The 25,061-nt window shown below is 39.2% G+C and overlaps 1 protein-coding gene across 2 annotated transcripts; it reads left to right on the forward strand.

Annotated features, from left to right (window-relative positions):
- B3GNT2 (UDP-GlcNAc:betaGal beta-1,3-N-acetylglucosaminyltransferase 2) lies at positions 1–24,939 on the forward strand. 2 transcript variants are annotated; one of them, XM_067565216.1, is made up of 2 exons: positions 1–19; positions 22,396–24,939. In XM_067565216.1, exon 2 carries the CDS (start codon positions 22,405–22,407, stop codon positions 23,596–23,598), a length of 1,194 nt encoding a protein of 397 aa, XP_067421317.1. In that variant the 5' UTR covers positions 1–19; positions 22,396–22,404; the 3' UTR covers positions 23,599–24,939. The 2 variants fall into 2 exon arrangements, with proteins under 2 accessions (XP_067421317.1, XP_067421316.1); XM_067565215.1 differs by lacking the exon at positions 1–19 and adding an exon at positions 48–418.
- The last annotated feature ends 122 nt before the right edge of the window (positions 24,940–25,061 follow it).

The raw sequence follows: 25,061 nt of genomic DNA on the forward strand, positions 1-25,061 counted from the left end.
GCGGAGGCGAGGGCAACAAGTGGGTGATTTTCCCGCCAGCATGTCCTGGCGGCGGCGCCTGCCCTCCGCGAGGCTGGTGCCGACGCCCCCCGCTGTCTGAGACCCACCGTGCCCGCCCGCCCGCCGGCCAGGGAGGAGACGCGGCTGCCGCCGGGTTGGGGTGTCCGAGCCACCGGGGACTCTCCTGAGAGCCGCTCATCCCCGCCGGGCTGGGGCCAGGATCCGTGTTCCCCCCCGCCCCCCTTCCCTGAGGAGACCGCTCTGGGCCCCCGGCGGTGAGGCCGGCTCCGGGAGGCCCCCAGGGGCTGAGCGCGGCGGCAGGATGGAGCCCGGCTGCTGAGGCGGCTGCGAGCAGCATGGTGGAGCCGGAAAGCGCCACCGGAACAGCCGCAGCGGAGCCCAGCTGTTGTCTGGCAAGGTGCGTACGAGGCTGTTTACACCGCAGGTCCTGATTCCGGCGGGGCTGGCTCCAGCTTGCCGCCGCTGGGTGTGTGTGTGTGTGTGTGTGTGTGTGTGTGTGTGTGTGTGTGTGTGTGTGTGTGGTGGTGGTGGGTGGGGGTGTTCAGGGAAATGGGGTTTGACAGGCCCCTGGATCTGCAGCGAGTAGCCCCGCTTCGCCCTTCCCCGATCTTCACACGGGCAGTTTCAGGCCGAAACGAGATGCTTTGGGGAGGGGAAAACCGCGGGTACGCGGCTGAGAAGGTGGGGTCTGGGACTGGCAGGCCGGTGTGATCAGGGTTGTCGGCTACGGCCGATGCTGTAACCAACCGACTCTCCCTCTCGCTGTGGAAAGTTACCTGAAATCTGCCGACTGGGATGACATCTGCACCAGCCAATCTGAGTGAAGTGTTCGTGTTTTACATGTTGGGGCGGGGGGATTCAGGCACACACTTCTGAGCGAAAGCAGGCAGGCACTAGCATGTGGCAGTGATGGGTGCTGTGCAAGGACCTACATGGACAGATAGAAACTGGAGGAGGGTGTTCCCTCCCACGCTGGATTTCGTTGGTTGTGACATTGGGGAGTTAGTTCCTCACTGCTACAGGAGTCAGCGGTGTCTGCCAATAAGAACACCTTTATTACCCAAAGTGGGTTCTTACAGCACATTTCTTTAGGTTTCTAGAATATGTTACTGTATATTGAAAGGAAGGACAAATGCTCTTTCTGGGTTAATTTGTCACGAATGTATCTGTTTCTTAATGAAATCTGCTTAGTCTTCTAAAACTTCTTGAGACATGCTGAATGTACTCTGTCAGGGGACTTCAGGTTACTTGCTCTGAATGTAGCCCTGCAGCACACAATTCATTAGTCATCCAGCAAAAATTTATGATTAAAGTTACTCAAGAAGCCCTCTAGCTTGACCTCCAGAAAATACTCCATGCTGCTAGAGTTTAATAATTAACTCTGAGTTTGGCTGAGCAGTATGCATTGAGGGCTAACTTGGGTTTAGATATTCCTTTTAAACTTAACATTAAACTCCCTACCTGATTTTGACACATTGAAAGTGATTACATTCAGGAAAATGAAAAATCTGCATTTAAAAAGGCTGCATGTATTATAATTCTCTCTAAATAGAAATAGTAATTTTAATATTGTAGTGTGAGGATGAGTATAAAACTCTTCTGAAGAAAATTTCTTCATTAATTCACACTTTGGGTTTTTTTTTTTTGTTTTTGTTTTTTTAAATTTTAAAGGGACACTGTTAACTTGAATTCTACTCAGTTTTAAAAACTAACCTAAAAGTAATTTCAGGAACTCTTCCACTGTCTCTCCCTGATCATTCTTGTACTCAGAATTTTTTTTTTCTGTCTCAGGAATTGAGAGGGATCCCTAACAAACAAATGGGAAACTGACTATGTATAGAGGGAAAATAATTAAACTGATTGTGACTTGATCCAAAGCACTTTGAAGTCAGGATCAGGCCCAAAGTGCTGTCAGATGTACAAAGTAAATAAAAAATACAGAGAATTTTCTTTTAAGCTCCTTAAGCTCTGGTAAACTAGAAGTGATGCTTGTAGTAATTGTTTAAATTAGATGAAGTCTGACTTTTTACAAATGGTGGTAGTGTCCCTTTAATCCAAATATCATTGATAGTATGGATGTCTTCCTCATTCTTCTATGTCTTAACATTGTTTAATTGTGAATAAACATGAGACAACTGCTAGGGGGACTTTTGTTAGGTAACACAAATCCTACTTGTTTCCCTTTAGACATTGTGCCATCCACTACCTGCCTATTTATTCTGTCTTGTGATAAATTTTCACAACAGAGATGAGTAGGTTCATAAGCACTGGATATAGTTAATAGTTAGACCTTTTATAGTGCTTTTCATCCGTAAATCTGAAAGCTGTCTACAAAGGAATGTAAATATTGTTATCCCCATTTCTGAAAGGGGAATCTGAGCTATAGAGAGATGAAATGACTTGCTGAAAGTTGTGCAGCTGATCAGTGATAAAGCTGGGAATAGGTCCCAGGGTTCCTGACACCCAGTCAAATGCTCTGTCCAGTAGGTGATGCTCAGTTTCTTGTGTGTTGCTATTTGCCTTTGAGAAGTAAAGGGACTGGCCGTCACAAAAGTATTTGATTGTTCTTTACTTACAAGACAAGTAATAGCACCTGAAATGTGTTCTTTCCACTATGGGTGGCAAACTCAGTGCTTATCAGTTTTTTTTTTTTTAGCACTAATGGTGCTCTTGGTGTTTCAATGTCCCCATGTTTTCCCACTCATATAGCTGAAATGGTGTGAGATCTTAGGGGAAGAAGGAAGCTTGCAAGGCCAGTGTTCTCAGTACCATAGCGGTGTTGTGGTGTCTCCTTTGAATAACTACTACGTGGTGGTTTTTGTTATGCTGCTAGCTGTCTACAGTCATGCCGTGTAGCTTCTCAGGTTAGGTTTGCATTACAGATTAAAAGATAAAAGAGCACTATCCCCTAAAGTACTCAGCTGTTTAGCTGCACACTATAACACCACTTTCTTTTTAGTCCCCATTTCATTTCAGGTTTTGTGCTAGTTTTTTCTTAAATATAAAATCCTTTCTTAAATTTGGATTATTCTTCAGGATTCTATTTTAAACTGTCACCTTGTTTTCTCCATAGCTGGATTTAATTTTTGACATCCATGTTTGTCCACAGTGTATTGAGAAATCTTTGCTGCTTTAGATGACAGGAGAGGTGTTACTTCAGCTTTGTGGATCATATCCCAAACACTTCCACATTCCATGTTTTGATGCCAAATGACTGTTAACGCTGTAAAATGAAATCCAGGGGTGACTGAACTTGATATTCTAAACCTGTATTTTGCATATTTTCAGTGCTTGCTTGTGTTATGCTAAGCTTTTGATACTGCTGACTACTACTACTTTATCCTTTTCAGCCAAAATATTTAAGGCCAAGGGTTGGTGGGTTTTTTACATAACTTGAGAAACACAAGAGACATACTGTCAAATATCTGCTTGAGGAGAACTGAATTTTTCTTGAGGATTGTCCTAACAAGAATGTTTCTGGTTTTCCTATTTTTTTAATTCTTTCTATGCGGGTATGGTGGTTTAACAGTTTTCATTTAATTCCATCAAAGTATTTTTTTCATAATGGAAACAATGTAAGGAATATGTAGTCAGATTGTGCCCTTTTTATGTCTACATTTTTAAGTGGCTATTATAATTTATGGCCTTTGAAAAGTGTGAAACTGACTTTTGTTTTTCTCATGTATATGTATAAGTGTTTTGTTGAGTTGCTTGAGTGCTGGACTAATGACTGTGGAAAGGAGAAAAGCAAAAATATCTGTATTTAAAAAAAAAAAAAAATCGTACGGATTTTTCAGACAGGCTCAGTTTTAACCTTTGTTTCAATCTTTAATACCTCTTTTAAAGAACCTTTACATAAAACCTTTCTAATTAATTTAACAAAACGTTAGGGTCCTTGTGTTGTACCTAAGGAATCATTGGATAACTATTGGGTATTTTGTACAGTGGAAAACATTTTCTAGACCTACATTTAAACGAATGTTGGCTAAAAAATTAGTAAGAAATGTATTTTTCTGGGAAAGAAGACTATTAACAAAATCCACTATAACTTAGTCTGCCTCTTGATATATATTTGTTATGCCATATTCTCACTTTATGGAGTGTGTGTGATTATTTTATCTCTTTTTTGCTGTCACTCACTGATTGCATGATGCAGTTTCTATTTGCCTACAAGGAAGACAGTGGCAGTAATTTGGAACAGAGAAGTGACGTCTTGAGAACATATTAAGAGCTATTTTTTTCCTCATTTTAACACAAAATTTGCAAGTCATTGACTGTAAATTGGAGAATATACATCTAAACAGATGTGAGTTACCAATGTTTGGTTCCACTACTCATAGAAATACTGTATATAGATTTGGGGCCTGATCTTGCACCTCCGAAGTCTGTGGGAGCTTTTCGATTGATTTCAGTGGATACAGAATCAGGCACCTTGGATTTAAAGGATGCATATAAACCTTCACAAGTTTCCAGCCCATTTATAATTCAGTGAAAGGACTGGATCATTAAAATGTACTATGATGAATTGTGCAAAAGAATGATTGAATAGAAACCTCATGAGACCCAATTAGCATTTAAATAAGAAAGAAAGAGAGGAAAAAATCCCTGTGTGTGATGGGTGTGGTATTTAGTTTATTGTAACAGAAAGGGAGAATTGAGTTAATCAGCACTTGGTCAGCAAAAAGATTTGTTTTATTCTAGAAAAATAATTTTTTTAGTCTTTTTGTAACTTCAATATTTTAGTAGTCAGGATTTGTTGAAATGCTGTTCAGGAAAAATAAATGTTTCTGTTAAGGTTTTATATTGTGAATTGTTGATGTTTCATTCACATTTTCTCAAAGTAGTAAAACCCATGGCTTTTAGTGGTGATTTCTTCATGTTAGCAAAGTAAATTCTTAGACCTTGTCAAACCACACAAGTTGTACCACTTAATTGTACTGATATAGTTAAAGTAGTACAACCCTTCCTAGTGTAGACATAGTTATATTAGCATAGACATGATTATACACAGCTTATTCCTTTATGTGATTGAGAATAAAGTATACTGGTATAAGGCTCCTTTATACTTGTATAACTGTGTGCACTTCTAACACATCTCTAGCTGAAATAATCATACTGGTACATAATCTGTGTGTAGATCAGGCCTTAGTCTTACATGAATTGTTCTCTAACTTCTCACCAACACCATAGCCAAAAAGTCTATAATTCTAGCTGCAGCATATACTATATTTATAAATAAGAATACTGAAAGCCTTTCAAATGTAGACATGTAAAATGTCTATTTGAGGAATAACAAGATATGCCGTAAGTTATTGACTGTGTTCCAAAACTTGGATATGCTTGATGTGTTCTTAGTGAGTTTTGGATCACTAAAACGTATTTCTAATTTTTAAATTAAGATTCTTAATATTGCATATACACTTTATCTGCAGATGAAGGCTTTATGACTTAGCCAATCTGGTGGGTTTGAAATAACCAGTGGCAAGAAGGAAACTTTCTCCGAGGTGCTCATCGAAGGGCCTAAACCATCAGTTTCTGCAAAATTTAAACAATGAATGAGAAAAATGACTAACTTTTACGGTTGTAATGATGATTTTACAAATGGGAACTGATGCAGTGCTGTCTTTCTGAATCTGCAGATATCTTGAGCATGTCTGTTGCTGTTCATGGATTTCCTAAGCAGCAAAGTGAAATTGACAGAACTTTACAGTTTCACTATTGCTATTCAGAATCCTGTACAGAGCAGTAAAAGCTGATATTTATGTTAACTTCACTCTGCTGCTGCTTGGAGGGCTAGAAGACAGGGGAAGATAAACAACTGGAGCTATTCACAAGTGAGGACCCAAAATAAATTAATGCAGAGGGACGTGATAATAGCAGTTAACTAATTTCTCCAAATTTAGGGGTAGAAGTATGAGAAGAGGAAAGCTCCTTCTTTCTTCCACTAGTCAGTGGATGGACACTTAATGTTTATCAGAAACCTAGCAGTGAGAAGCAGGTACCAGGATGCTTTAGGTTGGAGTAGCACCCATGTAGTAATCCTAGCACCCTTCCTTTCTACCGGCATTATGGATGGAGGAGGACAAGGAGCATAAATTTCTTACCATGATGGTGCCCCTGAACCATGTGCGGGAGGCATTCTCCAACTTTCATAGCAGCATCTGGTTTGTACCTATCAAGTTAATTTTTCAAGCATTGTCCTAGTGTGTTACTCTGAACATTTGTGTGCGACACACGCATGAAATACCTGATCCCTCAGCATCTTGCTCCTCAAATCAGCAAGGTGTGCTCTGGGGAAGAAATAATCTGAGGAATCTGAAAATGTTCTGGATTGCTCAATGATTCCTTCCATCAGTTAAGCCTTTCTACGCTACAATTACAGAATTCAGGGAATCCAGTTACAACACCGTTGTCTCCTGACCTGTTTACAACATGGTTCCAATTTGTAGTGAAGATTGGATCTTAATCCTGGTGGACACATCCAAGGCTTTTAGCCTAGTTACAGAACAAAGATAAAGTCCTGTTTACAATGCAAATCAGAATTATGTTGAAGTGAGGATCTCAGACTTGATTGCAGTTGTACATTAGATTGTCTTTGAATGGCTCCATGCTGAGTCTTGTCCTGTTCTTTGCCACCAAGATGGTAGCCATGATACAGGGCATTGAGGGTGGGAGATTGTAGATGAGGAAAAGTACAGTGATATGATACAATAGTTTTATTTTAAATTTTACGAACACCTCCTTAGAGTGCCTTAGTAGACTTGCTTCTTTGATTAGTTTATGATTATCTAATTTAATCAAGATCTAAAAGAACCAATTGTTTTTCCCCAGTTTCTATATTCTCGGAAATAATATAACAAGTAGATTATAGTCTTATTTTCTTTTAAATTGAAAGCAGGGGAAAAAGGGATTAATTTTTATATTTGCTTGTGAATCTAATGAAAAGCAGTACAGGCTGTATTCTGTGTTTGCAATTTTGTTATGTAAAGAACATGATCGGCATGTTGAGGAGTAGAAAATTTGCTTGCTCCATATTTAAAAATATAATTGGCAATTGAGGTTGTCACTTAAAGTAGGTTTTATTTGAACATGGATTTTTTTTGCTAGTTTTTGCTCTTAAAATATATCCTATTAAGTACATTTTTTAATGTTTTTTGCATTCTTTCCTACTTCCCTCCAATTCTTATATAATACTGTTAAGAGCTTGATCATTTTTTCCCTTCACTGAGTTTTATTTGGTAAATATGGTTTTTCTTTGTGTTGATTGGATTTGACATTAATATTGCTGTTTTTTTTACTTCCTTATGCACCAAAATTCAGTGTCACTGCTATTTTGGGAGTAGTGCATAGTTGCAACTGCAGACCACCAAAAGGAAGTGCATGTTCAAAACAAAGTTTCTTTTAAAATGTTGCTAACATAGTGATAGCTTTAGTTGTGGGATGGGTAAGGAGAGAATTATTTAGGTGGGGGCTGACTTTAATATTGTTTTAATATCTGACTAAAGTAGGTTAGAATTTGGAACTAAAGAACTTGATAATGGATCTTTTAGACAAATAATGTCTGACTACTTCAGTCTGGCAGCAGAATTCCTTCTTGGTTGATGGTCAAAGTTGCAAGAAGTCTCTATGCATAGCTTTTTTTATGTTTAATGGCCATACTTCACCATGTATCCGAAAATGAACCTTTAAAAGACTGTAAAGTGTAAACCATTAAACATTTCAAACTAATTATAACTATTCATAGTCTGATGGAGTTTGTTGACTTCATGACTTCCTTAAGCATGTCCTAATTTTTTTCTTTAAATAGTTTAAAGTGTATACATGGTACTGGACTGAATGTGTGTGAGACGACGCCATGCCTACTCTAGAAAGTTGCAACAACTTAAATGGGTTTTTAAACCTCTGCCAACCTTTTTATTTCTGAAAACAAAACTGACTTAAGTTAAACCAAAATAAGTCTGATTTAAACTGAAATAAGAGTGTCTATACAGTTTCTTTCACTGTTTTAACCAAGTTGATTTAAATCAGACCTTTTAATTAACTTGGTGCAACTTTGTGATTTGTGTCAAGCTCTATTTGGATGGAAATTTGAATACAATTAAATCACAAATGCAGTATTGTAAAATGTTTTTTATTAGTTATTAAAACAACCTTATGTGCTGGATACACAAGAAAAATGATCAAAACGTGTTTTATATGTCTTATTAAAGAAAGAAAATACTCTCTCTCTCTGTAGGTAGTGAATGAAACTGATTGTTTCTGGTCACTGTGTCCTTCAAGATTTTAGAACTACTAGAGCTTATTCGTTCACACCTACTTTTTTATTCATAGATTAGAAGAGGAAAACAAGCTTTTCCTGTTTTCTCAACTGCCAGTCATTTCTCAACTTTGAATTAACTAGTCATTGAATTGATCTAGTTGAATAAACTGAATGAAGAAAATATTCTCCTTTTGAGAACTTGTGTATATGTACATACCATTACTAGTGCTCAGGTGACTCATGCTCTCAAGTTTGGAGTGTTTAGACATGTGATGTGAATGCACCTTGAGAGTCCTCATGCTTCAAGTTGAGGACATATAATGATGGAGTGTGCCAACCATCACTTGGTTCCTCTGATCTTTTCACCTCTTGGCTTTGAGACTGAGTGTTCCATGGGACTGCCAGCAACCAATCTACATGTGTAGTTACTCTAGTTTTTAGTAATTAGTTTGCCCATTTGCAAGTTTTTATTTTAGGGTGTTTTTTTAAAAAAACTTACTTATTTCTATTATAAATGTAGTTTTAGGTCCAAGATGGCCTCTTCCAGGTCCCCTAATTTCAAGTATTGCTGTGCATGTGATAGAACTGTGCCCCTGACTGATGGACACATGTCTTGAAGATCATTGACCCCTCCCTCCATATGCACCGCTCTTGCACCCCAGAATTCAAGAGTCTGGAAACTGAGACCCACCAATACATCAGTGAAATCTAAGAAAATGGTATGCTAGAGAATCAAATCTCCCACTGAGACTTTGAGCAGGGTCCCCCCTGGACACCATTCAGTCTGTGACTTCATGGCTCTGAGCAATTACTGTTGAAGCTCAGCTTCACAGGGGCACTGAAGCACCTCTGTCAGAGCTGAGGGAAAGTGTCTTTCATCAGCAAGGAGCTCAGCACCTATAGCAACTCATACATTAACATCAACATCAGCACCTCCACAACTGGTACTGCTGCCTTCTGCACTGTTTGCTGTACCATCAGCTTCTGCATGGAAGCCTGAATTGGTGCTGAGGGCGTAATCATTACTGAGCCACTTGTGCACTCCAGAGGTTCATAACACTGAAGGACCTCTTAATTCTTTTAGATTCAGAATCACCTTTCTTATCAATATTGGCAGCTGTATCAGCACCAAAACATCAAACTTCCTTGACACTAATGATGTCTATAGCCCAATTCTCCACTCTGAAGGATATGGCTCCCCCAGTTGAACTGGACTATGCTTTCTCTTCAACCTTGTTGAAAGTCTCCGATGATGGTAGAGCCTCAAACATACGTTCTCCTCAAAAGTGGCCACTACATTATCATCATATGTGGGACTGAGTCCTTCCTCTAGAAATAAGTATTGGGACATTCTGTCATCAGAACAAGGGCATTGATTTCTGACACCCTAGAGAAGGACTGAGCAATACAAGAGACTGTCTACTTTAGCCATAGCATCCAGAGCTGACTCTGTGCCACTGCAACCCCTGTTGAAAACCTCTCCTCTTCAACACCAAGAGGAAGAACCTGAGAAGATAGCATCCATGGCTGAGTTCCCAGCCCCAGGGGCCACATCCTCATCTTTCAAGGACGAGGCAGTGATCCCTCCAAGTGCCTGTCAGGTCATTTCAGAGGCTTCTAGGAGCTTCTTAAGAAGGTGGTGAAAGCTCTCTAAACATCCATGAAGTAGTCCAAGAACAAACCAGTAACTCATGGATATACTTCAGTCTTCCATCCAAGGGAAGATAAGACTCCCTTAGTTAAATTGGTAAGCATTGCTAAGTTACTTTTTTAGTGCTACAGGAAGATGGGAATTTGAGAAATATTTGCATATATGGGGGAGGAAGGAGGTTGAAATTAAAGAAGGAGGACTGTTTTATGGTTAAGGCACTTGCCTGAGACTCAGGCGATTGCTGTGTGAGAGACTTCTATGTGACCTGCAAAGGATTTTTTAAAAATTGAGCTTTTGCCTTTTTGTTGTAATGCATGAATGTTTGAAAGTGATTAGCTTTTGTGGGTTTTTGTTTTGTTTAAAGAGAGGTTTTTATTTCTGCTTGTTGACTTTGGAAATCTCAGAAACATCAAGTATCTTTCCCCATACCTTTGCTGGAGAATTTCTGGGATGGCTCAGCAGTGCTTATAGTGACCTCTGATACTTTATGTGAAAGAAGGAATGTGTTGAATCTCTAAGTGTTCTTTTATCTGAAGTGATAATTAGGAATTGAAGTTATTTAGGTGTTAGTGTAATTCTGCACCGTACACTGTACTTCAGTTTTTAACATAAAAACCAAGCAGACAAAAAAAATCTTTTGGGCCTTATGATCGACACTTTATGTATGTAAACTTGGTTATTTGGCAACTATCTATAAATACAATAGGAAACTTATAAAAAGAAAAGGCAACTCATTTGAAAAAGCGGAGTTAATGTGTAGTTTTCTTAGTGGCTCCTGGCTAATATGGAATCAGATATCAAATAGAGCTGCATAAAATATTTTGGACAAATAGTTTATTCACTAAAAAATGTAGTTTTGGGTTGATTGAAACTACCTGAAAATTGTACATGAATTTGCAGAATAGCTTCAGACAAATAACAATTTCAGGCTAGATTCACAATGGAACTTCGGTACTGTTCACAAGTGTTGGAGGAGGTGGTGGTGGTCCAGTAGCTCAGTGGGTAGGGCACTTGCCTGGGATGTGGGAGTCTTGGCAGCAGGGACTAAAACCCAGGTCTCCCTCCTTCCTTCCTTCCAAGTGAGTGCCCTAATCACCAGATTATTTTCTATTCCTGGGTGGGTCTCTCTCTCTCTCTTTTGTGGAATCTGTTGTGCTTCGTATAAATAATTATTGGAGCAGTGACTTGAACTTGGGTCTCTCATATCCAAGATAAGTGCCCTATCAGGCTATAGAGTTGTTCTCGCTGTCTCACAGTGACAGTACAGCCATTTTATACAAAGTGGAACAGGTTCAACAGGAGGTCTTGAAAGAGAGATCCACCCTAAAATAGCTTTTAGTTTTGTGGTTAGGACACTCACCTGGGAGGACGGAGATCTGTATTCAGTCCCTCCACCAGAGAAGGGATTTTAGCCTGAGTTTCCCATATCCCAGGAGACTGCCCTATTGACTGGACTATTTGATGGGGCGGGGGCACAATCTCCATTTCTGCGAATCTAGCCCTTCGTTTCCTTGATTTTTATTAAGAAAGGTTAAAAATGCTCAAACTAAATGTTTATTTTAACTTGTAATGTAACTTTTGTCCACTTCTTTTGATTACCAAAAATCTTCTCCCCAACTGATATACCCAGGAGAGTTTTGCCTATAAAATGTGTCAAGAAAGATGAACTATGTTTAAATCAATTTTATAATCTTGGTCAAAATTACCCTCTAAGCAATCTAAGCAATTTTAGTACAGGATGGACTGAGAACTTAAATACTAATGGAACAGAGAAGCAATGGTACCAGAGTAAGAAGCTCCTTTGATGGCCCTTTGAATGATTTACGGAACAGCATTGTATTCCAAAGGGAGCAGTGTTCAATTCTCATCAGTGGAGGGATGGATGCATAAGAGGTTTTGTGCTGAAGGAGACACATTTCTGCAGATGTCTTCTGCCTGTCTTTGGAGGAGCGTTGGTGTGCCTAAAGCCAAATCTGAGAAGGATAAAATGAGTTTGGGGAGAAAAATGCACAGAAGTGGAAATACTAAAAGAAGTCTGTTGGTAGATAAGAAATAAGTAGAGCCCTGCAAATCCCTGGAAATTGGCATTTGCAGGGACCATTTCTTGCTGATTGCAGTCGGATGGTCACAGAGGTTGGGACCTCTGTGACTTCTGGGGCAGGGCTGGAGCAGCTGCCAGCCAGGGGTGCAATGATCAGCTGTTAAGCTGCTGGCAGGGCTCAACAGCTGATCATCTGTTAGGAGGAGGAGCTCATCAGCTGTTTGGGCTGGCAGGGGCTCAACAGCTGAAGGAAGACTTCTGGCTCCAAAGCAGCTGATCTGTGGAGGCGGATGTGGGTAAATCTAAAAGAGGGAGGTCGGATTGCAGTCAGGTAGAAGTTTATTCCTGTGGATCCGATGGCACAGGGCTCTACAAATCAGAGAACTAAGGTCCTGTCTACATACAGAAGTTGAACTGATTTAAGTTAGTTTTAAAATCCGATTTAGTTAAATCACAGCAGACCTTTGAGCAGACACTTAAATCAGTTTACATTTGGTTCTACTGATTGATCTTATAATTTCTCATCTAATAATTCCCTTCTGTCAGTGGCTTGGACATAAATATCCATAAACTACATCCAGAACAGAGATCCCCAGCGCAGAGACAAAAATTTGTTTTTTATTCATCAGCATTTGTACTGGGTTACATCTGTAAAATACTTCCAAAAGAATATGCAGTAGAAACAGAATTTATAAAACTCCTCTTGTATTGAAAACCTTGCTTGAGTGCTAGGAAGTGAATAATATAAAAATAAATTACTTTCTTCCTGCCCAATCATGTACATCCCACAAAAGTGAAAAAAGAACAAAGAATGAGACCTCAGACTCAACATCTCACCACTTGCTCTAATTTTCCATGGGCACTGGTCAGGTTGAGTAATAAAATTTAGGTGCTAAGATTACATGAATATACAACCCTTAATGTATTTTCCGGCACCAGGCTTACAGGTACTAAATCCAGAAAATGTAACAGCAAACATAGTGTAAACTGAAAGAACACTTTTCATCTTTAGCATTAGTTTTAGGTTTGCTCATCTAAGGGTAAAATAGAAACTGTGAAAAGGATCAAAAGGGTTAGAAGCATTGGGAGTAGGTTCTGAGTGGGAAGGGATTCAAGTTTTGTGTGTTCTTTTCATTGGGAATGTTCCTTTTGGGGGGGAGCGTGAGATTAGTTTGGCAGACATGCCAACAGGAAGAACTCTGATTTTTGAGGGGAAAAAAAGGAACTCTGCTTTAATTCTGCTAGGTTGTACAAAAGTACCTATGAGTAATGATGTGTGTCCAGAGAGGTGAATCTACTACGAGAAATCGAAATTACAGATGGAAACTAATTTTACCTCCCCGTACGCCTTGAGATTCAGTCCTTAGCATTTCACTTTTATGTTGTTTTCCTTCTGTGGCTTCTCATTTCTGACTTCAGTTTTGAATGACACTACTTTGTATTGTATCAACTGTTAAGTTTTTTTGGTTTGCTATTTTTTTTTTAACTAGGATCCTGGTTAGATCACTGCTTTCTACTAAACATTTTGAAGGTGAGGACCATTAGCTAGGTCAATGGTGTAATGTAGAAGGTTTAGCTTTTATAGAGCATTGGGCTTTTTTCCATAGGGTAGAGGGGCTGTGTAGTTCGGATAATCTCCAGTTTAATAGCAGGGTAACCAGTTTTTGTGACAGACTAGCTAGAGTAGTTAGTGTTAAACTTACAACAAAAGGGGAGTGTGTTAAGGGGTAAACAGTTCAAACATGAACCATATTAACTCAGAACCCATATAATTTCAAGGTATAATGAACTTAATGATTCAGGGTGTTGAAGAACTTACCGAAGAATGAGGTGGATTCTCCGTCTTGAAATCTTTAAATCAAGAGGTCCTGTGATTAAACCACAATTTATTGGACTACTGAAGTAATTACTTGGTGAAATGTTATGGCCTAAAGTAGCTGGGAGGTCAGACTAATTGATTGCAATGGTCCCATCTGGCTTTAAACATCTATAAAGATTAAGTCCTTTTTATCTCATTGTAGATTCCACAGTTGCTACCCTAATTCAGATCTTAACTCTTCTCCCAAACTATTCCTTTTTTAATACCTCCCTTGCCTACAAGTTTGCTTATCACCATTTTGAAATATTGCTGAAGTACATCCTTATCTTGAACAAAACTTTGCTGAAAACCTGAATTCCTCCCTAGAGTACTGCAGTTTCTGTAGCTTCTTGAAATTTAGAGATATCCATTTAGGTAATCAAGAAAGTTGTGGCCAGGTTTCTGACAGTTGTCTTATTTTCCTCTTTCTGTTTTGAAGTTTTTAGAGATCCACCTCTGAATTGGGGTCATGCATTATAGCTACCCTCCCATCAACTTAGGTTTAGATGCTTTTTTATTTAGTCCCATAGAGAGGTGTTATACTGGCTGCACAGTGCTCCCAGTCTAAAGAGAAAGGATTGTATTTCAGTACCATACTTAAATGTACTGCCACTAAGCTTCTACGCTAACCATTTCTCTTCTGTATGCTCTTCTCCCCCCTCTCCCCCCCTTTTTTTTGCCTGTCCTCATTCCTACAGAGTCCTCTCATCAAAGGATTGTATCTGTTTCATTGAGGCAAATGGTGGAGCAGCCAGGACCTACCATGCTTGAGGACGGGCAGAACTAAAAATCAGTGCCTTACAGTTTGACCTGCACTTGGCAGGCCACCCACTGTGACTTAGCTGTCAGGCCACGTGCTTCAGTGTGTTCTGACAGTCACTTATCTATACTAGTGCTTTGTCTGTGAGTGTGTGACATACTGTGAGTAATTTGTAGGTGTAAACTAGTAAATGTAAAAATGAGCACAGTAGCATCAAAATGTTTACTTTAAATATGTAGTGATTTATAGTCCTTAATGGTGTATATGTCAATAAATTTATTATGAGTTGATAGACTGGTGGCCTTTCAGGCTTGTAAAAATGATATTTGTGGTCCTCAAGCCAAAAAGGAACCACTGATCTATATTGTGGGCTTGCACTGATGCAACTTTTTGTGTAGCTACACTGAAAAAGTACCCAGTGCAGACAAGGCCTGAGTCAGAAGCACACTGGCTTCCTCTGGGCTTCCTCCCTGTTCTTCAGTTCTTATAATACAGATGGGACCATTATGGTAATCTAATCTAAATAAAAAAGTAGTAGCTCCTCCTCTCACTGGTGCTAGTTAAAACCTCTTTAGTAAAGTCTGTCCACAGGCTGGCTCAGATTGCTGCTACTAAAGTGTAATTGGCAAAAAGCACTGTCCTAGTTCATTTTATGCTGCTGGAGCTGCTGCTGCTGCTGGTGGCAAGCTGCCCAGAACTCAGAATTCACACCACTAGCATTTTGGTTAGTTAGTGCAACATCAGCAGACCAGATGGGAAACAAGTTGTCTTGAGACACAGTTGTGGCTGTTTACACAAGGAAAAAACATATGTGGTGGACTGTTACTGGTTTTGGAGTTGTAAATCCAGTTCCTTGGTTGGTTGGCAACCTTAGATCATCTTATGCCCTCAAGCCTGAAGTTTTAAAATTGTAAAGTCTATCTAGTGCAACTGCAGTTGCTATCTTTTATGAAACTTAGTGAGCTATTTATTGCAATATCATCATTCAGCAATCAGTTCTACTGACTTACCCTTTAAAAGAACATTTTAAATTTCCATTTTAAATTTCTTGCCTTTTTAGTTTGAGTGCCTCAATTTATATTTATACTGTATAATGAATAATATAAATGCTCAAATAGCTCTCTTCCTTCTGCCTACTAACACTACATTTCTTCAAAAATGTGTTTATTCAAGAGAGTTCATTGTTATAGTTTAAAAAAAAAAAAAAAAATTGGTGGTCTGTTTGTCTTGCTAGCCATTAACTTATTCATCATGCTATATGTAAACTATATTGTTAAAAACAACAAAAAAGCAATATGCTCATAACATTTTAATTTTTTAAAATTCTTGTTTCCTTTATTAGCTCTTTATTACTCAAAAAATATTTCACACCACTTGCGTTGTTGCATGGAACTCTGCTTCTAAAAATGGCTTATACTTATCCCACAAAGAACTATAACTGAATCTGATTTGTCAGTTAGTGCTCACTGCCGGTGCCTGCCTTCCTTGGTGCCTGCCTTCCTTAGAGCCTTCTCTTTAGCAACAGTAGCACAGCAGTAGTTAAAAACATTGAAGTCAAAGGAAACATAGGGTAGGTAGAAATAAATGGTCAGTTTTCACAATGGAGAGAGGTAAGGATCTGTACTGGGATCTGTGCTGTTCAGCATATTCGTTTAAAGATGTGGAAAAGGGAGTGAACAGTGAAGTGGCAAAGTTTGCACATAATACAGAATTATTCAAAATAGTTAAGTTCAAAGCTGGATAAAAAGAGTTACAAGGGGATTTCACAAGGTAACTGAACAGCAAAATGGCAGATGAAATTTAATATTGATAAGTGCAAAGTAATGCAGTTTGGAAAACAAAATCCCAACTATACTGAAGGGTTCTAAATTAGCTTTTACCACACAAGAAAAAGATTTTTGGCATCACCATGGATAGCTCTCTGAAAACTTGAGCTCAGTGCACAGCAACAGTTGAAAAGGCTAACAGTATGTTAGTAACTATAAGTAAATGGATAGAAAATAAGATAAGATGTCATAATGCCATTATATAAATCCATGGTGTGCCCACATCTTGAGTACTGTGTTAATTTCTCTTCGCCCCATCTCAAAAAAGATCTAGTGGAACTGTAAAAGCTTCAGAGAAGAACAACAAAGAGTATCAAAGCTTTGGAACAGCTTCTATAGGAGAAGAGACTAAAGAGATTAGGGCTGGCTCAGCTTTGAAAAGTGTGAGTGTGAGAGAGAGAAAATCTATAAGATCATGAACGATGTGAATAAGGAAGTGTTATTTTACCCTTTCTAACAATACAAAGACCAGGGGTCACTTGAAACTAATAGGCAGCAGGTTTAATACAAACGAGGAAATACTTTTTCACACAGCGCATGGAACTCATTGCCATGGGATGTTGTGATGGCCAAAGGATAACTCGGTTCAAAAGAGAACCCAAAACTCAAAAGAGGAGATAAGTTCATGGAGGATAGGCCCAATAATGACTATTAGCCAAGATGGTCAGAGTTGCAATCCCATGCTTGGGGCAATCCCCAAAATCTGACTGCTAAAAGCCAGGAGTGAAAAACGGGTGTATCACTTTAAAATTGCCTTGTTCTCTACACTCTCCCTCAAGCTTTGGAACTGGCCACTGACAGAGATAGGATACTGGACTAGATGGACCATTGATCTGACGCATTCTGGCAGTTCTTACGAAATTTGCTGATATGAATATATGACCAACATTTTCTATTATAAGACCCTTTTTCAGTTGCTTATTTTGTTGCCAGACTTTAACTAATTGGGCTGAAATTATCCATGCTGGGTGTCTACCTCAAGTTGACTGTTTTGGAAAGCTTCAGCCAAAACAGTTTGGCCATATGCAAGAACAAGGCTCAGGAGAAATATTTTGCAGTGCTAAAATTATGGTGATCTTTTCTTTGAGAAGCCCTAGCTCTGCTTTGAAGCATGGACTTTATGTCAAGGATGTACCTTTTGCTGTTCCTGTGAAAATCCATCAATTTTTGGCCAAGTTAAGACTTTTGGGGGGTGGGGGGGAAATGTAGTTCAAATATGCTTAATAGAATACACTCCTTTTCTGAATTTGGAATGGAACCCAGTATTCCTGAATTTCATAATTTATCTGCTTTCAGAAATATCTGTAAAACCTACTGACAGTGTACCATACCCGTCTAGTGCTGGTGTAGACAGAGGGATGGCAATCTGTTATTGTCATCAGTTACTCTTAGCTCAAGTGGTAAAGGTCTTTGGGAGTAGTTCTGGAGGTTCCAACTCTGCTGATAAATGATGGCGGTGTTAATGTGATGCAATGTGATGGAATCTGTATATACAATTTTATTAAAATTCTAGGAAATTAAATACCAAAAATTATAGTAAAAGAACATTGATTGCAAAGGCAAGCATTCAAAAGTTAGGGAATACCAGAATTAAGGTTGTCTGTGTAACTTTAATTCACTCCTCTTGTGCATAGACCTTATGAAAAAGTCTTTAATTACATGATTACTTTTTTTTTTTTCCAGAAGATCCTTTACCTCATTCAGTGCAAGGATGGACTTGCTCTAGAGGTGAATCAGGGTTGTATAGTAAATAGAAATGTGCAGGAACTGGTATGGCCATCCCATGGAAAACTTCACATTTATTAAATAGTTTTTATTCTGAAGCAGAATGAAATGTCAGAAATAAATTTTTTTGTCAGAACAAACTTTTCAAAAAATGGTTTCAGAATTTTTTTTCTCTGAACTTTAAAAAAATTTCTGAATCAGCTAACCACCTGACTGCCTGGCATGTTGGCTCAGAAGTCAGGCAATCTGGGTAGCCAGTCTCCTGACTGCCTGTTTCCTGGGAAGCTGAATAGTCTGGCATCTTGTTCACTGGGGAGCTTGCCAGATGGGCAGTCTGGGAAGCCTGGAATGCCTGCTGGGTGGACTGCTGGGAGGATGGGGAGCCTTCTTGGTTCCTATTGAAACTTTCAACAGAATCAACAGATTCCCATGGAACATTTAGATTCCAGTGGAAAACTGTTTTATCAGAAAATTTTCAACCACCTCTGGTAATGAAAGAGACTGGCTTTAGGGTTCCTGCCTTATTTTTTGAAGAATTTGAAGAGTATGTGATGAATGAGGGAAGGGATTGGAGGAAGAGAGAGGATGGTTTCATGGCTAAGGGAGTGGAATGTCACCCTGGAAGACTGGATTCTATTCCTGCCTCTGCCACTGAGTTTCTGTGTGGGACTGGGCAAGTTACTTAAACCAGACTTTTCACATGTGGCACCAGTTGTGTGTGCCTTGCTTTCTGGATGCCCAACATGAGACCATAGATTCTGATTTACAGAAGTGCTGACCACTCACAGCTGCAATGAAGTACTCTGCGAAAGCTGATCCTAGGCATCTCAAATTGGGCCCCCAAAATTAGTGGTTGCTTTTGACTTTACTCTTTCTGTGCCTTCATTCATCATCTGTAAAATGTGAATAATACCATCCCCGTAGCCATACCTGGTGGGCAGTGCTGGCTTTACATATTCTGCAGCCCTAGGCAAAATAAAAACATGTGCTGCACCCCCTTCACACCCCCCCCCCCCCCCAGCGGAAAACTTTGAGTATTTGCAGCAGTCAATTTGAAATTGACAAGAAAACCAGGGGCAGCTGGAACCTGGCTCTGGGAGGGGACAGGGCAGCTGCTGCCCACTGCCAGCGGGGCCCTGGTGGCTGCTGCCAGGCTCCTGGCTGCGCGCTGAGACTGGGTAGGAGGTGGGTGTCTGCAGCCAGCCTCCCAGCTGGGAGCAGGAACCAGGCAGAGGGAGAGTAGCTTCAGGCTACCTCCCAGCTACGCGCTGGGACCAAGCGAGAGGCTGCCACCAAGGTCCTGGCTGCACACCAGGACTCAGTGGGACATCTACCTCCCAGCTAGAAGTGGGGACCTGGTGGGAGGCGGGCAACTGCCATCAGGGTCCCGGCTGTGCACCGAGACCAGGCACTGCAGCCCAGCAGCCGCCCTTTACGCTTTGCTGCTGTAGGCAATTGCCTACTTTGCCTGTGGCTAAGGTCGGGCCTGCTGGTGGGCGTTATGCAAATCAATTGATTGATGCTTTTGAAGCACCCTGAACTATAATGATGAGCCCCATAGCAAAAACCCATGAGGAAATCAAGAATTCTGTCTTCGGAGCAGGGTGTGAACTGTATGCACTAAATAGGATGTGAGGCCACACATTGAATGAGGAGAAAACAAAATACTGAAAAGCTGCTCATTGAGATCCTGTGCACTGGATGAGGCAGGCGTCCTGTGAGGGCGGGGGGAGGAGGGGAATAAATAATATTCAGTCATATAATTCAAGACTATATTGTAATGCATACACACAAGGGGTGAAATTAAGGTCACATAGGCCCAGCCCTGAAAATTATTATGGTGGGCAGGTTTGGCTGTGAGTTTTCCTTTTGCTCCCAAGGGTGATTTTACTTTCTGCTTGTACAATTTTAATCCAGTAATTTTTCACTTACATTTTATGTGCAACAAGAATGCACTATTTAAATATGTTGCTTATCAATCACTTTTAGATTTTTTCCTTCTAACTTGGTTCTCCGTCTTCCAGTTTGTTGGCTGATAGGTCTGATTTAGTTATCCAAAACTTAGTTATTTTTTCAGATCTGAAACACATTCCTGCATTTCCTTTTAATACTCATCATTTCTAGTGTGCCTGATTTGGCTTCTATATTGTCAGTCCTTGAGTACCCAAACAGTTGTTATATTAGTGGTGACTTGTGCTACAATTCCCCAGGCTATATTGGAGGGTAAATTATTTGTCCCCAGTGGTCTCTGGCTCTGGTGCAGTTTTTTTTGTTTTTAATATCTGACCAGCACATTCAAAGCTTATAAATTGTTTCATTTCATATGATAAATGAAAGTATATGCTTGGAAATGTGGATGTAAAAATTAATTTAATAAAGGATCTGTTTAAATGGTTAAATGCTGGGGGGGAGCCGTGCTAGGCTCAGCTACCTAACTGCAGCTCTCTTTTTCTTCCTCCGCCTGTCCCCCCCACCCCTCCTTGCCGCCATGGTAGCTGATTACCGGTTAAATGGTTAACCTTTTACATCCCTACTTGGAAACAATATTATGTGATGTTAGACTTGTTTAAGGCTCCTGCCAGAGGAGGGAAGAAAACAATTTAGTAGGTACTGTGTCTTTAAGAAGGGGGGGGGGGAATCCTCTTGACAAGCTTGATAAGAACTATTATATGGCTTTTCTTGTGTGTCCTGGTGCTCCCCTCTGTGGGGAGGAGGCTAGTAAGGGACATGGCAGATCTCTCTCTCCCCATTACATTTGGCTTCTGCTAGCTTGGGTGTCCTTGTTAGCGCTTTAAAAATGAAAGAAACACTGTTTTAAAAAACTTGTTATGTATAGTGTGGTATTGTTGTATGTTTTGATTAATGCCCCATTCATGTTGGTGTCTGTCTTTAGAATTTTCGTGTGTGTGTGTGTGTGTGTGTGTGTGTGTGTGTGTGTGTGTGTGTGTGAATAGAGTTGACAGGTTGTTGCTGCAGGGTTCATACAGTAAACTGTTTTTAAAAAAAAATTAAACAAAATAATGAGTTTTGATAGGACAACAGAAAAAACTTTGTTAGTTTGAGTTTAATTATTGAATCCACAGCGCTCTTACAATTTATCAGAGGCTAGTATAAAACATATGTTTGAGGGAAAGGAGGAAGTACTAGTGAATTTGGGGACAACATCTTACAGGATAGGGAAGATACAGGAATTCTAACCAGTCTTATAACTACTTCTCATCTTTCATCTCAGAGTCTCGCATCGGATAAACTCAAAGCTTTCATTCCCACAATTGTCTAGCTGGCAGATGAGAAGAGAAATTGATCCCTCTTCCAAGAGATTCCTGGGAGTGGGGAGGGGATGTTGGAGGGAAGGGCGTGAAGAGTAGTGAATCCTCTCTGCAAGGGGGTTGAGCCTCTTAACTACTTTCCCCACACCCCAGCTGCCACATACAAAAATTGGCTTACTGTACCCCATCTTTTATTCTTTTTAGTAGTCCTTCTCTCCTACAGATAACTCCAGTGTCATCATCTGTTGCAACTCATTTCCTTCCCCAGCAGGGCAATGAAATTCAAAATCATAAACAAGGTTCACTGCTGCCTATGCAGAGCTGAATAGCAGCTTTGAAACTGGTCAAGCTTGTCAGTTTCTCTCGGCTGATGCTTGGGAAAGCTTATGGGCAGTGACAAATCCTAGACTCAGAAATTGAGCTGTGGATCAGTTCACATTTGGAAGGATGTCACAACTGTAAGGGTTAGAGACTTAATTAAAAAAAGAAAAAAAAATCCCAAAAACGAACAAAAAAAAACCCCCAACCTTATTCTGCAGAGTTTGAAAGATGCCTTAGGCTCTTCTTATTACCATGGAAAAGCTTACCAGCTGCTCAGGGGTTTTCAAGCCTTGATTATTGCATAGTCAAAACATTTTATCTCATTAAGTCTTTTGGAAAGAGATCAGTTGCTAATAATTTAGATGCATGGTCAAATACTTCATTCTACTTTAGAAATTCAAGCAAAAATTTCCATCATTGTTTTGTTCTCTTGGTTGACAAACTTTCCATTTCTAATTGAACCAAACTCCTATAGCTGGAAGAGAGAGTTTGCATATTAGAGATTGACAAATTCATTTTGTATTCTCAGTGTGCCAATGTCACCTCTTGGCCTGCTGACTTTTGTACACATTTGGGGGTTTAGAAGTAGTCAAAAAACCTTTGAAATTAGAAACCTGTTGGGAAAAAAATGGAATAAAATCTAACCATAATTTTTCTTTTCAGATATGAGAAATGAGTGTTGGACGCAGAAGACTAAAGCTGCTGGGAATTCTAATGATGGTGAACTTTTTTATTTATGTGATTGTGGAAGTCTCCAAAAGTGGTGGTCAAGAGAAGAATACAAAAGGACAGGTTATAATACCCAGCAGCAAATTCTGGAGGAAATACACTCCTCACAAGGCCTATTGGAACAAACAGCAACAGAAGCTGGAACTCTTGTTCAACCCCATTTTGACCTTGCTTTCCAACATGACTGTGGAAGAAACCTTAATTTCTAATGCTAGTGTTCTGAATTCCTGTGACGCTGACCCATCAGTAACTTCAGAGATTAATGACTTCGCAAAGTTGCCAGACAGATTTAAAGACTTCTTGTTTTATTTGAGATGTAGAAATTATTCATTATTAGTGGATCAACCAAACAAGTGCAAACATAAACCATTTCTGCTGCTGGCGATCAAGTCACTTATACCACATTTTGATAGAAGGCAAGCAATTAGGGAATCTTGGGGTAAAGAAATAAAATCAGGGGACGTAACAGTTGTAAGGGTCTTTTTGTTGGGACAGACCCCTCCAGAAGATAACTTTCCTGACCTTTCAGACATGTTGAAATTTGAGAGTCAAACCCACCAAGACATTCTTCTTTGGAACTATCGAGACACTTTCTTCAACTTGACTCTGAAAGAGGTGCTGTTTCTTAAATGGGTCAGCAGCACGTGTCCAGATGTCCAGTTTATTTTTAAGGGGGACGATGATGTTTTTGTGAATACTCATCAGATCCTGGATTACTTGAAGAGCTTATCACGGGACAAAGCCAAAGACTTATTTATAGGTGATGTGATCAAAGATGCTGGACCTCATCGAGAAAAAAAATTAAAGTACTACATCCCAGAAAGTGTTTATGAAGGTTCTTATCCTCCATATGCAGGAGGTGGTGGGTTTCTGTACTCTGGTGATCTGGCATTAAGACTGAACAATGCATCTGACCAGGTCCTCCTCTATCCTATTGATGATGTTTATACTGGAATGTGCCTTCAGAAACTTGGGCTTGCTCCGGAAAAACACAAAGGCTTCAAAACATTTGATATTGAAGAGAAACACAGGAATAACATATGTTCCTACACAAACTTAATGTTAGTACATAGCAGAAAACCTCAAGAAATGATTAAGATTTGGATACGCTTGCAGGATCCACACTTAAATTGTTAAATGTTTAATGTAAAGTGCATAAGTGTCTTAAATCCAATTTATTTTCCAAGTCTGGGTCTAATTTCCTCCTTCTTAGTTTTCACTTAATGGTTTTTAAAGTTACTTCTCTTAAAAATCATTAGCCAGAAACATTTGTCCAGTACTTCTAAAAGTAAGAATAATACTACAATAACAAATTTTTTAGAATATGGCATGAAGACGTAGTCCTAATCTTTCCACTGTCCTAGTGGTCATTATGTTTCAATACTTCACCTATAAATTTTAAAATAGACTTCAGAAGTTGTAACTAAAAATTCTTCGATTCCTAGTTACCTATCACTATAATGTTGGAAACATGGATTGCCCAATTTTCATTGTCACTGCATCTTATTTTAATTGTGATTGTAGAAGCTGTAAACACTGACTTTTTTTTCCTGAGAAAAGTTGTCTGTATGAAATAGCACTGTAACTTAAAAATTCAGAAATCGGGGAAGACTAATTTTTACATAAAGCATGATAGAGTAAAAAATACCCTAATTATTGTCAGTTCTTTTTGATTTTGTAACTCTTCCTCTATCATATGCTACTCCTCAACAGTATTCTCTCTTTTAAATGTGATCTGCTGTGTGAAATGTCTGCCTGTATCAGAAAGGATTTTAAACTTCCACCTTTTTAATGATACTTTATATCTTCTAAAATTACAATATAATTTCAAATGGGATAAAAGAAATTGGCTGGGCATATATGGGGGAGGACAAGTTTTATGTTGAACTTGGCTAGTAGGCACACTTTTTTGTCTTGAATCTCAGTTAAGCTTTACAAATCAAAGTTCTTCTGTCACTCATTTTATTTACATAAAAGTCTGCACTGGCCAGTCCTTGTTTTCTATATTGGGGCTAAAAACAATCATCGGGTAGCTTGATTTGATATGGATAACTGAAGTCTGAAATTGTGCATCACTCAGGAAAGCTTGGTTTGGATCTTAGAACAGTGCACATCTTAAAAGTTTCAAGTTTTTGAAAGTGAGATTTGGAAGTTGCATGATGTCTCGTGGAGTTTAACATGTTTCCCAAAACATCAGAAATCTTTTCTTGCCATATTTTCACATGCTGGTTATATAAAAGTTTGTTCTAAGTAGTAACACCTTCTTTGTATATGTAGGAGTGCCTGTCTATTTATTGTTCAGATTGAAGACCAAAACATTTTCTTAAATAATATTTTGTGTAACTTTTTATTTGTATACAGTTTTGTCAGTCAAATATTTAAATAGAGCATGAGATGTAACATGTTAAATACAGTTAGCTGTTTTTGAATTTGAAAAATAAAATTGTGATTTAGGTAGTTATGTGCCTCTTGTATATTCTGTATTTAATACAAACCTTTAAAACTATGAAACACTTCACTGCAGAACCAGTAACAAGCTATATTAAAGCATTTTTTTAGGACTATGATCAGTTAGGAGTTTATTCAGCATATTCCTTTTT

The sequence above is a fragment of the Emydura macquarii genome, unplaced genomic scaffold (assembly GCF_026122565.2).
Source record: "Emydura macquarii macquarii isolate MOO-44397 ecotype Brisbane River unplaced genomic scaffold, CSIRO-AGI_Emac_v2 contig_2676, whole genome shotgun sequence".
NCBI lineage: Eukaryota > Metazoa > Chordata > Testudines > Chelidae > Emydura > Emydura macquarii.